This window comes from Grammomys surdaster, unplaced genomic scaffold, assembly GCF_004785775.1.
Source record: "Grammomys surdaster isolate TR1022 unplaced genomic scaffold, NIH_TR_1.0 129, whole genome shotgun sequence".
Lineage (NCBI taxonomy): Eukaryota > Metazoa > Chordata > Mammalia > Rodentia > Muridae > Grammomys > Grammomys surdaster.
The window spans coordinates 16,611,535-16,623,831 of record NW_021604587.1 but is presented as its reverse complement, the minus strand read 5'-3'; the positions used below and the strand labels follow the sequence as shown (position 1 = coordinate 16,623,831).

The 12,297-nt window shown below is 49.3% G+C and overlaps 1 protein-coding gene across 5 annotated transcripts in view; it reads left to right on the top strand.

The window, feature by feature from the left end:
- Smox (spermine oxidase) overlaps positions 1–7,021 on the top strand; it is a 34,600-nt gene extending 27,579 nt beyond the window's left edge. For 3 of the 5 annotated variants that reach the window (XM_028756010.1, XM_028756012.1, XM_028756002.1), the window contains exons 4-8: positions 1,624–1,797; positions 1,936–2,695; positions 3,863–4,023; positions 6,064–6,153; positions 6,563–6,780. In XM_028756010.1, coding sequence (XP_028611843.1) covers positions 1,624–1,797; positions 1,936–2,695; positions 3,863–4,023; positions 6,064–6,153; positions 6,563–6,700 — 1,323 coding nt within the window. In that variant the 3' untranslated portion in view covers positions 6,701–6,780. Of the gene's footprint in view, positions 1–1,623; positions 1,798–1,935; positions 2,696–3,862; positions 4,024–6,063; positions 6,154–6,562 lie in introns of all 5 variants that reach the window. The other 2 variants (XM_028755993.1, XM_028756018.1) reach the window with 2 other exon arrangements.
- The last annotated feature ends 5,276 nt before the right edge of the window (positions 7,022–12,297 follow it).

Genomic DNA, 12,297 nt, shown 5'->3' with positions numbered 1-12,297 from the left:
CTGTCATGTTGGGGAGGAGACTATACCCACATGATTGTCCAGGTTGTTGATGGCTACATTTGTTACTCCCCTGTAGGAACTTATGATCTTCAATGATGTGAGCTGAATACTGGTTACTATGTTGCTTATCTTTTAGGGGAAAACCAGGGAGGAGAAGGAGAGTCCCCAGCTTGAGTTCTTGGCTGTGATCTTGCAGGAGGAATTTGCTGAGGCTCCAGCTACTGCTGACCACCCAGCATCTTGTGATTGTAGGCAGGACAAGCTAACCGTTTCACTTGTATCCTTCTCTATAATTTATGCTGCAGAGGCATCTTTACTTCATGGGCTGGTCTCATGTGGAGGCTTCTGTCCTGTGGAACAGTGAGGATGGAGTGTGCCACTGCAAGCACCCTTCACTCTGGCCCCACACCTTTTCCTGGGGCTGCAGTGCAGAGCAGACATCTTTCCCATGGATGGGTGCTGACCAAATAGATCCTCCCTTTAAGGAGGGTAATAACCACTTATCAGCCTGGCCACAAGTGATCAGCAACAGCCGATCAGCTGAGAAGCTCTCTGCCATAGTCCCAGAAGTGACAGCAGTGGGAGGGGCTCACACTGTCCTCCATTCTCACAGGGCTTCAGGGACTTGGCATGGTAGCTAGCCTTCTTGCCCTGGCACCTATGTACCTTCCCAAGGCCATTCATTTCTTACAGCATTCTGCTTGTTGCCTCTTCCTCAAACCAACCCATTTCAAGTTTCTTGACTGCCTCGCCCTCCATCTTTGTACAGTTTCTTCTCCCTGGCTTTGCCAGTGTTGCTATAACATAATGAGACAGGGTTGTCTTGGTTGAACTCACCATGCCTTGTTTCTTTCCTGTTACAGTGTATCATGTAGAAATCTTCTTAGAATGTCTCATCAACTTGAGTATGGGCAAGGCTCAGGATTTCCTCTTGCTTAATACATCATGGGTGTGGAGCCCACAGATGCATGTTGAGTGAATGTTAGGCCTGTCTAGGGAGTAGACTTGTTCAGTGTTTGGGGGTAGGGTGGGCGGGTTATGGGAGGGGCTAGCAGAGCAGGCAGAAGGACCCTGTTTCAAGGGACTGATGATCACTGTGGATAAGGAGTGGGTTGGTATTTTGTGCCTGCCAAGTGGTTTCTGTTTCTTGACCCGCTAGGACCTCCCAGAGATGCTTTTTTTGTGTGTTGCTCTCTTCTCTCTTCCTTCCATGTACTTCAGACCAAATGAAGGGGCTCTTTATGGATCTGAATAGTGCAAAGAGGATGCCTATAGGGGATGCGCTTTCTGCATCCGGTTCTTGGAAAAGGTGAATGTGTGCAGATCAAATTCTCCAGGGGAATGGGAGGGGGCTTGCAGGCATGTGCAGAACTCACAGAAGTGGATTCTGTAAGTCCTAGATGTTTGCAGTTGGTTCCAGGAAGGGCTCCCAAAGAAACCTTTAGGTCTGTCACCCCTCTCTTACAGGCTTGGAGGTGAGGAGCTGGCTGACTAGGGCAGGTACCCTGCTCAACTTCATGCAGAGCCACAGCTGCACCAGGGACACCAGGGGACAGGTGGCTTTCCAGTTGGGCCCTCTGTAAAGGGTGATTAGAATGCCCAGTCTCTGGGTCTCTTTTTCAGGTCTATAACTTGACCCAGGAGTTCTTCCGGCATGGTAAACCAGTCAATGCTGAGAGTCAGAACAGTGTCGGGGTGTTCACCCGGGAGAAGGTGCGGAATCGCATCAGGGATGACCCTGACGACACAGAGGCCACCAAGCGCCTGAAGCTCGCCATGATCCAGCAGTACCTGAAGGTATCTTTGCTGTGAAATATAGATGTCAGAGTGAAAAAGATGAAATCTGGGGGAGTCTGGGTCCAAAGTGCTGTGCTGCTCAGAGCTCTTGTTCCTTGAGCTCGGCCTCACCTGGTGTTTCTCTGGGTCTTCCCTCAGGTGGAGAGCTGTGAGAGCAGTTCTCACAGCATAGACGAGGTGTCCCTGAGCGCCTTTGGAGAATGGACGGAGATCCCTGGTGCCCATCACATCATCCCCTCGGGCTTCATGCGAGTTGTGGAGCTGCTGGCCGAGGGCATTCCCCCACATGTCATCCAGCTGGGGAAACCGGTCCGTTGCATCCACTGGGACCAGGCCTCGGCTCGCCCCCGGGGTCCTGAGATTGAACCCCGTGGTGAGGGTGACCACAATCACGACACTGGGGAGGGTGGCCAGAGTGGAGAGAATCCGCAGCAGGGGAGGTGGGACGAGGATGAGCAGTGGCCTGTAGTCGTGGAGTGCGAGGATTGTGAGGTGATCCCAGCGGACCACGTGATTGTGACCGTTTCACTAGGAGTGCTCAAGAGGCAATACACCAGTTTCTTTAGGCCATGCCTGCCCATGGAGAAGGTGGCCGCCATCCACCGCCTGGGCATCGGTACCACTGACAAGATCTTCCTTGAATTCGAGGAGCCCTTTTGGGGCCCCGAGTGCAACAGCCTGCAGTTTGTGTGGGAGGATGAGGCAGAGAGCTGTACCCTCACCTATCCACCTGAGCTCTGGTACCGCAAGATCTGTGGCTTTGATGTCCTTTACCCGCCAGAGCGCTATGGCCACGTGCTGAGTGGCTGGATCTGTGGGGAGGAGGCGCTCGTCATGGAGAGGTGCGATGACGAGGCTGTAGCTGAGATCTGCACAGAGATGCTTCGACAGTTCACAGGTGGGCCCCGTGTCTATGCGCCTCACGGAGGCTTGGGGCCCCATGTCCATGCGGTTCACCGAGGCTTGGGGTCCGTGTCCGTGCGCCTCACGGAGGCTTGGGGCCCTGTGTCCATGCGGTTCACTGAGGCTTGGGGTCCGTGGCCATGTGGCTCACGGAGGCTTGGGGCCCTGTGTCCACAGTTCACTGAGGCTTGGGGCCCCATGTCCAGGCAGCTCACTGAGACTTGGGGCCCCGTGTCTGTGCAGCCCACTGAGGCATGGGGCCCTGTGTCCACGCAGTTCGCTGAGATTTGGGGCCCCATATCCATGTGACTCACTAGGGCTTGCGACCATGTGTTCATATGGCTCACTGGGACTTGAGGCCTTGTGTTCATGCTGCTTACTGAGGCTTCGCTACGTTCTCAACTCCCATGTCTGTAGCAGGTTTACACTTTCTAGATTGTGGTACTGAGGTATCTGTGCCTACTGGGAGAGCCATTGCATGTTTAGCCTCTGCCTCCTCAGTTGCTGGCACACTCATTTTGTAGTTTGAATGACTCAAAAGGATTGCTGTTTCCACTAAGGGCTTCATGGTAAAAAGGGCTCAAGTGTCACCATCACCATAGTGGCTCATTCTTGTTACTTAGTGGCTTATTCAAAGGTAGAATTGTTTTACTCCGATTTTTTTTTTTTTTTTAAGATAGGGTTTTGTGTGTAGCCCAGGCTGGCCTGGAACTCACTGGATTGTACCTACTTGCTTTGAACTCAAGCTGCTCCTGCCTCATTCAGCCTTCTGAGTGGTGGGACTACAAGCATATGCTGTCATACGCAACAGCATCTTTGACTCCTTTTGCCCACAGCTGCAGGAGGGCCCATAACAGAAAGGGAAACATATTATCTGAAATTGTTCTGACTACTGCCTGGAATCAACTCCAGGGCCCCAGGAGTGCTAACTTACCATCGAGGCTCAGTAGGAAAATCAAGGCCTCGAGGTGTATAATGCTTGTTTTCTGGGGATCACTAGGAAGTGATGGATGGAAATACAGCTTGAGTCCAGCCCTCCTCATTCCTCCCAGTCTTTTATGCTTACCTCCTGGCGACTTGGTTGTCCTGGAGTTTTGGGGTGCCTTCCCTATATAGCCATTTCTTATGCTCCCTTTTCTTGGTTCTTCTGACTCCCCAACAGGGAACCCCAATATACCAAAACCTAGGCGAATCCTGCGCTCAGCCTGGGGCAGCAACCCATACTTCCGGGGTTCCTATTCATACACACAGGTGGGCTCAAGTGGGGCAGATGTGGAGAAGCTGGCCAAGCCCCTTCCCTACACAGAGAGCTCCAAGACAGCGGTGAGTGGGCTGTGAATGCTGAGGAAAGGCCTTGGAGGGGGCGTTCTGCATGTGTCGGGGAGGAGGCTGGGGTAGTCTTCACGAAGGGTACCATGGTGAGAAACGGTGGGGGTGGACTCCCATAGCGAAGGGGAAAACAAGACAACACTTAACATCTGGAAGAAAAACATAGAATCACGTAGAAAATTAATATTTTCTTCAATCTCTAAAGCATGAATCATTGCTTGCTGTGCTGAACAGTAAGCTTTCAGCCACAGCTAGATTGAATGAATTAAACAGAGTTAAAATTAATAAATTAAAATTTTGGTTCCTTGGTTGCTCTACTTACATTTCAAGTTCAAAAGCCACATGTGCCTAATGGTTCCACCTCGGGTTGTGCAGTACAGTCTGTTGGGACAGCAATACGGTTATTTCCTTGATGTGTTTTTAGAGAATAAATTTGAGGGATTGGGGTTGTATCTTAGCTGGTAAAGTACTTGCCTGACATGTCTGAAGCCCTGGGCACGATGCCCAGCACCTGCATAGTAGTGTACACTTACAATTCTAGCATTGGAAAGGTAGAGGGGAGAGGATTAGAAGTTCAGCATTATCCTTGGCCACATAGTTTAAGGTGAGTCTGAGATACATAGACACTGTCTTAAAGCAAAGAAAAACTTGAGAATACTGCCCTGTCCCAAATTAAGCCAATTGTACTCTAAGAAGAAAATAAATGAGGCCACCAAGATGGCTTGGTGGGTAAGAAGGGGTCACTGCCAACTCTGATGACTGACCTAGGACCCATGCAAAAGATAGGAGAAGAGAATTATTGATTCCTGCTAGCTGTCCTGATTTCTGTATGAACATGATGGCGCGTGTGCACACACACACACACACACACACACACACTGTTAAAAATGGACAGAAAAATGCTCTCATAGTAAATTTTATTCACTAACTGTGAACATACATTAAATGTTAAGGCGTAACAATTATATTTAAAGTAATTCTTTGGAATTATTGATGAAGGAGATTTCTGTCAATGAAGGTGTCTGTCTAGCTGTGCTTAGAGCGGGCATCTTCCTACAAAGGAGTGCCCCTGGCTGTGACAGAAGCAAAGTGTAGCAGAAACAACCGACAAACATCTGGAGGATGGTGGTGGGGTGGGGTGCACATCTCATTAGCTCCTGGCCTCCATGTTCCGTAGTCACCTGTGGTCCAAGAGGTGTAAGAACAGTGGTGCTTATGTCTTCAGCTAATAGCAGGGAAAAACTACGTGGACCAGAGAGGGGATTCCTTGGAGCTGAGACAGCAGTACACTGGAGCTCATCGACTAGAATTCAGTCACGTGATTACACACTGGGGACAGAGAGGCTGAGCCATGTCATTTTTATTACTTTGAATAACTTTGGAACCAGTTTAGAACTAGGACTTAAGATGGGAGAGGTGGTTCACAGTTTTAATCCCAGCACTCAATCGTTAGAGACAGGTGGATCTCTGAGTTCCAGGCCAGGCAGGCTACATATTTTGAGACTCTGTCTCAAAACAAACAAACACAAAGAACTAAGGCTTGAATAATAAGGGAGGAGAGAAGTGAGTGTGGGAGTGGCAGCCTGTGCTGAGCCCCCAGCCCACCCTCTTTCCTAGCCCCTTTCTTGGTAGGTGCAGCTTACCCGACAGCTGGTTAGGGATGCATGTGCTTAGTCTAGACTCAGTGCATTCAACACTGCATTCTTGGAGAAAGTCCACACATGAGTTTGCTATGCAAGAAACTGAACCAACCTTGGATTCACCAGGACCCCTGCTTTCTTGAGACTGAGTGTTGGCTAGACCAGACTTTCACTGTCTTCAGTGTGTGACATTCCCCTCTGGCTGAATTCCTTTTGCCTGTTGACTTATCCAGCATCCTATAAGAAGCAGTGCAAAGGTCCTGTTCTCTAGGAAGCCTGTGGGATTTCCCAGACATTGAACCTCTTTTCTGGGCTTTTGGCACCTCACCCAAACACCCATCATCACATACGCCACTGTTTAGTAACTGGGTTTCGTGTCTGGCTTCCCCACCAGCATGGAAGCTCCACAAAGCAGCAGCCTGGTCACCTTTTATCATCCAAGTGCCCAGAACAATCCCTGGACCCTAGTAGGGGCTCCATAAAGGTTTGTTAAATTACCACCTAACTTTGTTTACATTCTTCCAGATTCTAAGTGCTTACAGGCATAGCTTCACTTAATCTTTGCAGCTGGCCTCAGAAGCAGGTGGAATAAATCTCTTTGGCTGATAAGAAAATAAAGGCTGAGGAGGGTTAGATTATTATTAAGAGGTGAATGGATCCTTTGGGACTGTAGAGTCAGGACTTCTAACAGCCTTGGGACAGAAGGAACTGAGGCATGGGTGTTTGGGGAAGGGAAGGGAAGGTGGATGGGTGGGGGGGTGACCCTTCACCCCATGGAAACAGCAGTACTTCGTCCTCTTCACTCATGTCTGCCCTGTAGGAGTAGGGGTCCAGGGGCTGACGGGCCCCTGCCTCAGCTGCTCTCCACCCTCACTCCCCTTCCTCCCACTTAGCCCATGCAGGTGCTGTTCTCCGGGGAGGCCACACACCGCAAGTACTACTCCACCACCCACGGTGCTCTGCTCTCTGGCCAGCGTGAGGCCGCCCGTCTCATCGAGATGTACCGAGACCTCTTCCAGCAGGGGCCCTGAAAGGTGTCCTCACTGCCAAATGTGTTCCTTAAAGAACCACTGACTCGTGACTGCTGGTCCTCGTCCCTTCCCCCCCCCCCCCCCCGTGCTCTTAATTTCCTAATTTTCTGTAGAATGGAATTTACCTTCTGTAGTGGACACTCGGCTGATGTCAGACCTGGCCTATAGCTTTTCTTCTTCTCCAGGCTGGGTAACGACTAGGTGGGATTCTGCTTCCTGCTTTCCTCCCTCTCTCCATGTTATTGCAAGTGCCTTCAATACTTTGCATTTTGGGATAATAAAAGAAGTGACCCTTCCCATGCTCCTTTGCTTTTCTCCTCAGTTCAAAGCCTCTGTGTATGTTTGTTTGCTCACATCTCTAACTAGGGATTGGTGCAAGAAGTTATAGCTGTGCTCCTATAAAAGGGAAGGTGCTTAGGTTTATTGAGGAGATGTCCCTTTATCCCATCTGTTTGTGCCTGTTTAGTGAGATCCCCCTGGAATATGTACTTCTTCCTGCCCAGTGCGTACTTCCTTAGAATGGGCCTTTCTTGGAACTTGGTTAGAGCTTGGCAGGCAGGCTGTGTGGAATGAAGGTGAATTCTATGGAAGGATACCCCATCTGTGGCTCCATACCAGGTTGTGATGAATTTATTGCTGGCCACAGGGCAGTGAGTCTTAACTAACAGTATGTGTTGGGTGTCTTCTATAACAGAACTTAAACAATATACTGTGGGCCCTCCTTTGGTTACCGCCAGCTGCCTTCTCTCTAGCCCAGGTTTCTTTGTGGGAAGCCACCTTTACTTTCTGTGATTTGTTAGGAGGTTCTGACTCACTTCCACTGTCCTTTCTCTACCAACTGCAGTAGGATAGACAAAAGCAGCCACAAGATATAAAGTAGGAGGGAAGTAATTACCAGGTGTCAGAGTCGTTAAGGAACCCTATGGGGATAAGGAGCCTCATAATGTTTATTTGGTGACTGTATATGGGGGGGGATATCAGATGTGGGAGGGGCAGAGGAAGAACATTCAGCACCAACACCAGTGATATGCTAGCAGGATATCAATCATAAATGATGGGTACATTGTTTCCTTTTGTTTATTAAACTTTTATGTCTGTGGGGATTCTGCCTGTATGTATGTACATCATGTGTGTGCCTGGTACCCACAGGCCAGAGAGGGTAAGGGATCCCTGGAACTGGAGTTACAGATGTTTGTGAGTTCCTAGTGGGTACTGGGAACTGAACCTGGGTCTTTGGAGTGACAGTCAGTGCTTTTAACCTCTAAGCCATCTCTACAGTCTGCACAGTTTCCTGGTACAATGGATGCCAACCCTGAATGGAAAGGATGATTTATCTCTTCAGGTAAGTAAAGCTTTAAAGTTAGTGTGCTTGTCTCACAGTAGGCAGTAAAGTCTGCCCTGTGCCATAGTCCAGGTCATCTGTTGTGCTGGACTTGAGAAGATGAGGCTGGTACACCAAAATAATCTGAAGCCATCTAGATAGGGGGCCTGGGCACAGCCATGCCCACAGTCTATGACAGCTCCTACCAATGCTAGCCACGCACCTGCCATCATTTCACTCCTGGTTCCTACCCAAGAGAAAGAAAAGTACAGATTCCCGCTGAAACTATGAATTCATAATTCCTAGAAACTGGAAATAGGCTAGGCGTACCCCATCAGAAGAAAGGGTAACGCACGTGTGTGAATATATAGAGCATTACACAGTAGTAAAATGAAACAGATGGCTATTCGCAACACAGACTAGTCTCAACAGTACCGAATGAAAGAATATAGGCCCAAGGCTCTGGATTGGATGCTTTGTTTTCATTAAAGGTTCAAGAACCTGCAATGCTGCAGTATCAGTGAGAGGGGAGATAGTTCCTGGAAGCTGTTACATTTATATGTGGATAAGAATGCATCTGGTTGTGCACTGGATTTCTGTAGTTCACGTGTGTCTCAGTTTAAACAAGCTGTATTTGAAGGATTCTTTCTTGGCCCTCCGAAACCCAAATATGATCATGTTGTCCAGTTTAGAGAGAGCTGACATCTTGAGAGCAGATGAAGGAAGGACTTAGACTCTGTATCAGTTACTTTTCCACCACTGTGCAATTTATAGAAGGAACTATTTAATGGGCTCACACTTACAGTGGTTGGTGGTGGCGTGGAAGCAGTGGGCGGCAGACGTGACAGCTGGAGCAGAAACTGAAGGCTCACATCTGAAACTGCAAGCTGGAGGCAGAGTGAACTGGGAACGGTGTACAGCTTTGGAACTTCTAAGCCCAGGTTAGGGTGGCTGGAGAGGTGGCCCAGTGGTTAAGAACACTGGCTTCTCTTCCAGAGGACCTCAGTTCAATTTCCAGCACCTATATGGTGGCTCACAACCATCTCTTAACAACTCCAGTTCTTGGAGATACAACACCCTCCTCTGGTCCCTGTGGGCACTGTATGCACATGGTACATAAAATACCCTTACACATAAAATAAACCTCAGTTTGACTCCAGTGACAACTTCTCTTAGGCAAGCCCACACCACCTAAGCTTCCCCAAATAGCTCGCCAACTGGGGCTGAGTGCTTGAGACTATAGATGACATTTCTTATTCAAACTGCCACATAGCCCACTGGTGGCTTGGTGATGAGGACTGACCTTGAGCTCAGGTAATAAGTGGTTATTGTATTTGGTCTTTGCATCTGCAGCTGTGTGGGAGAAAGGGTTTCAGCAGAGAAAACCAAAGTTCTTAAAAGGACTGGTGGGGCTGCCCTGGGCCACACAGCTTAGGGGCCATGCTGTCTCATGAGGGGAGGGAACAACTAAAGCCAAGGAGATGCAGATGAAGACAGGAGTGTGTGTGTGTGTGTGTGTGTGTGAGAGAGAGAGAGAGAGAGAGAGAGAGAGAGAGAAGAGAGAGAGAGAGCTGAAATGATCAGCTCTCCAGGATGTTACCTCCCATCAAAGAATTGTGTCCTGTATACATGGCTCACAGTCCCCAAAGCAGATCCAAGGCAGATGGACAAGGAAAAGAAAAGCCCTTCAGAAGGAGACAGACACTACCTCTATCAGGAACATGGGAAGCTTCCCATATGCTGATCGAGTTTCTGAAACCAGATGTGGCATCTGGGCCCTGTCCGTGTGGGACACTTCTGTCACCTCCTCCCTGCACAGCCCGTTACTGCCATGTCATCTCCATTGCACAGCAGTGCACTTGCAGAGAAAAGTTATTTCCTGCAGTCCGTTCTATCCTGGAGTCTGTTTACTTAGTCGCATGGCGTCTTGTGTCGTAGGCACTGGGGGCTCCAGGCTAAGGGTTTCAGCTGTTGCTTTGTGGAAGCCTGCAATGATCTGGATCCACCCCATAAGGCCCTGCCTCTTAAAGGTTTCATCGTGTCTCCACAGTGCCGCAGACCAGGTCTTTACATGGTGGCCTCTGGAGGACAGTCTAGATCTAAACTGTGGCAGTAACTGTGCAGTTTGCTTGGGCTTGCTGGGATGGAAGCAGGGAAGCGCCTAGGTGTAGTATAAGCAAGCTAACTGCTGGTCTAATTGATGGTCTTTTCAACTTAATGGCAGAGCGGCAGGAGGCTGGACTTTCTCTGGGTCAGCCTGTTTATTGAGCCTATCTTTCATTTGTATAGGGCAACAGGATGGAAGTGTCCTGCTAAGGGTAACCGTGGCAACCTCATGCTGTATATTTAGTAGTAGGCAAAAAGGTTGGCCCCTTCGTCCCCCTAAAGCAGAGGTAGTGGGTAAAGGGACATTATCATGTCCCTTTATTCTAGTGTTGCTGATAATGAAGAACATCCCAAACCTGCTCTGACAGAATACGAACCAACTTTAGGCATTTACAGAGTCAGTGCACATGTGATTTGGGCCTGTTGGATTTGGGGTTTACTCCACCTCACCCTCTACTTCTTTTTGTCTTGCATTTACCATTAACCCTTCCCCAACATGTGGGGCCACGTGGGATGACATAGCCATTTGTACACCCCAGCCCAAGGCTGTGTCACCACGTTGTCTTCTTTGTGACTCCAGTGTCTTGCTGACTGGGCAGGCTGCTGTCCTTTCTTCCAAGTTTGGGTTGTTCCTCTCAAGAGTGTCCTGACAACCTATAAATGGCTCTGGCATTGGATCTTGGCTTTGTGTATCATTTCACTTGGTCTCTCTACCATTCCTTGTTCTCCTAAAACCAGTCAGCATAATTCTGTCATGAGCCAAGCTATACCAGCAGGCTCTTCTGGAGGAGAAAGGCTATGCCCACTGACCTGAATAAAGCAGAGGAAGGAAACCACACAGAACATAAGGCACTGCCTATACCATCGTTCCACAGACAAAAAAGAACTTTCCCTCCCACCCCTCCACAGTTCAGTCCAGCTGCAGTCTCCTTTATCTGGGTAAGTGGCACCACCATCTTTGGCTTCTGGAGAGCACCCAGGCCACTATCCACCCCATCATCTCTGAGTTGCCGTAGGTGAGCCTCATCGACTCCTCTTATGCATTCTGAGTCTAATCCTTTGAGATAGCCCACTGTACCTTCATCTTTCTGCCTTCAGTGGCTGAGACAGCCTCCGAGTGGTGTTCCTCTATAACCTTCTCTTTTAGCCTGTTTGCTGTGTTGCCAATCTAGCCTCCCTGATTTCCAGTGACAGCTCTCACACTGGAGACCCAAGGTGCTGCTCTCGGCCATCCTGTGAGAAGTTCTAAGATCCACCTGCTACCTCCTCTCCTTCCCTCAGACAGCCTGCTCTTTCTTTTTGTCAGGAACCTCCACCTCACTTTGCTGCTTTTAGGGTTCTAATCAGATATTTTTCTCAGCATACCGTCCTTTTCTACAGTTACTCCCATTTACCTCACTCTGTGCCCCCTTCCTTCACAGCCTCTTTCCTCCCCTTCATTTGGTGTTTATGCAGTTGCCTGTCCATCCATCTCACAACTGTGGAAGATCTGTGGTCACTGCTGCGTATCCAGTGCATCCAGAATAGTGCCCAGTGTGAAGGCAGGTTAACAGGAAAGGTTTATGGAATGGTGAGGGAAGGAAGACACCATGCCAAACTGATTTGGACCAGGAGACACACTCCCAGTGCTGGTGGCAGCCCTCTTGGGTCTCCCCTTAGGTTTCTGACGCTCCTCTCCTTCCCATAACTCTTTTTCTCTTTGCTGTTTCCAGGCAGTAGACCCTTCCTTCTCACTGACAAATAAAAGCTGACTAGGCCACTTCCTCACCCACACAGAAAGCTCTTCAGCCTCCTGTGGGAATCCCCTCAGGACACCATGAGAGGAGTGGCTGACCCCTACTCTGCTTTGGTGATTCTCCACCTATGTGTGTACCCCAGGGACCTGTATCCTGACTTTCCAGCTGCCTGTCCACTTCATTCATCGTCCTTTGTTCCTCTCCACAGAGGAGCTTCACATGCTCTGGTACTTTCTTAAACCCGCTGTGCTCACACCAGCAGTTGGTGGTGGGGATTCTCCACTTGCAGAGATACACAAGGGCCAAATGGGCTCCGATTCTCACAAGGCAGGCCTGGAGAGGCAGAAGTTAATAGGCCTGTTCTCTGGAAGAAAGGACTAGCCCTGGGCCAAACCATGACCTCTAGCACCACCTGCTGGATATATGGGAACACA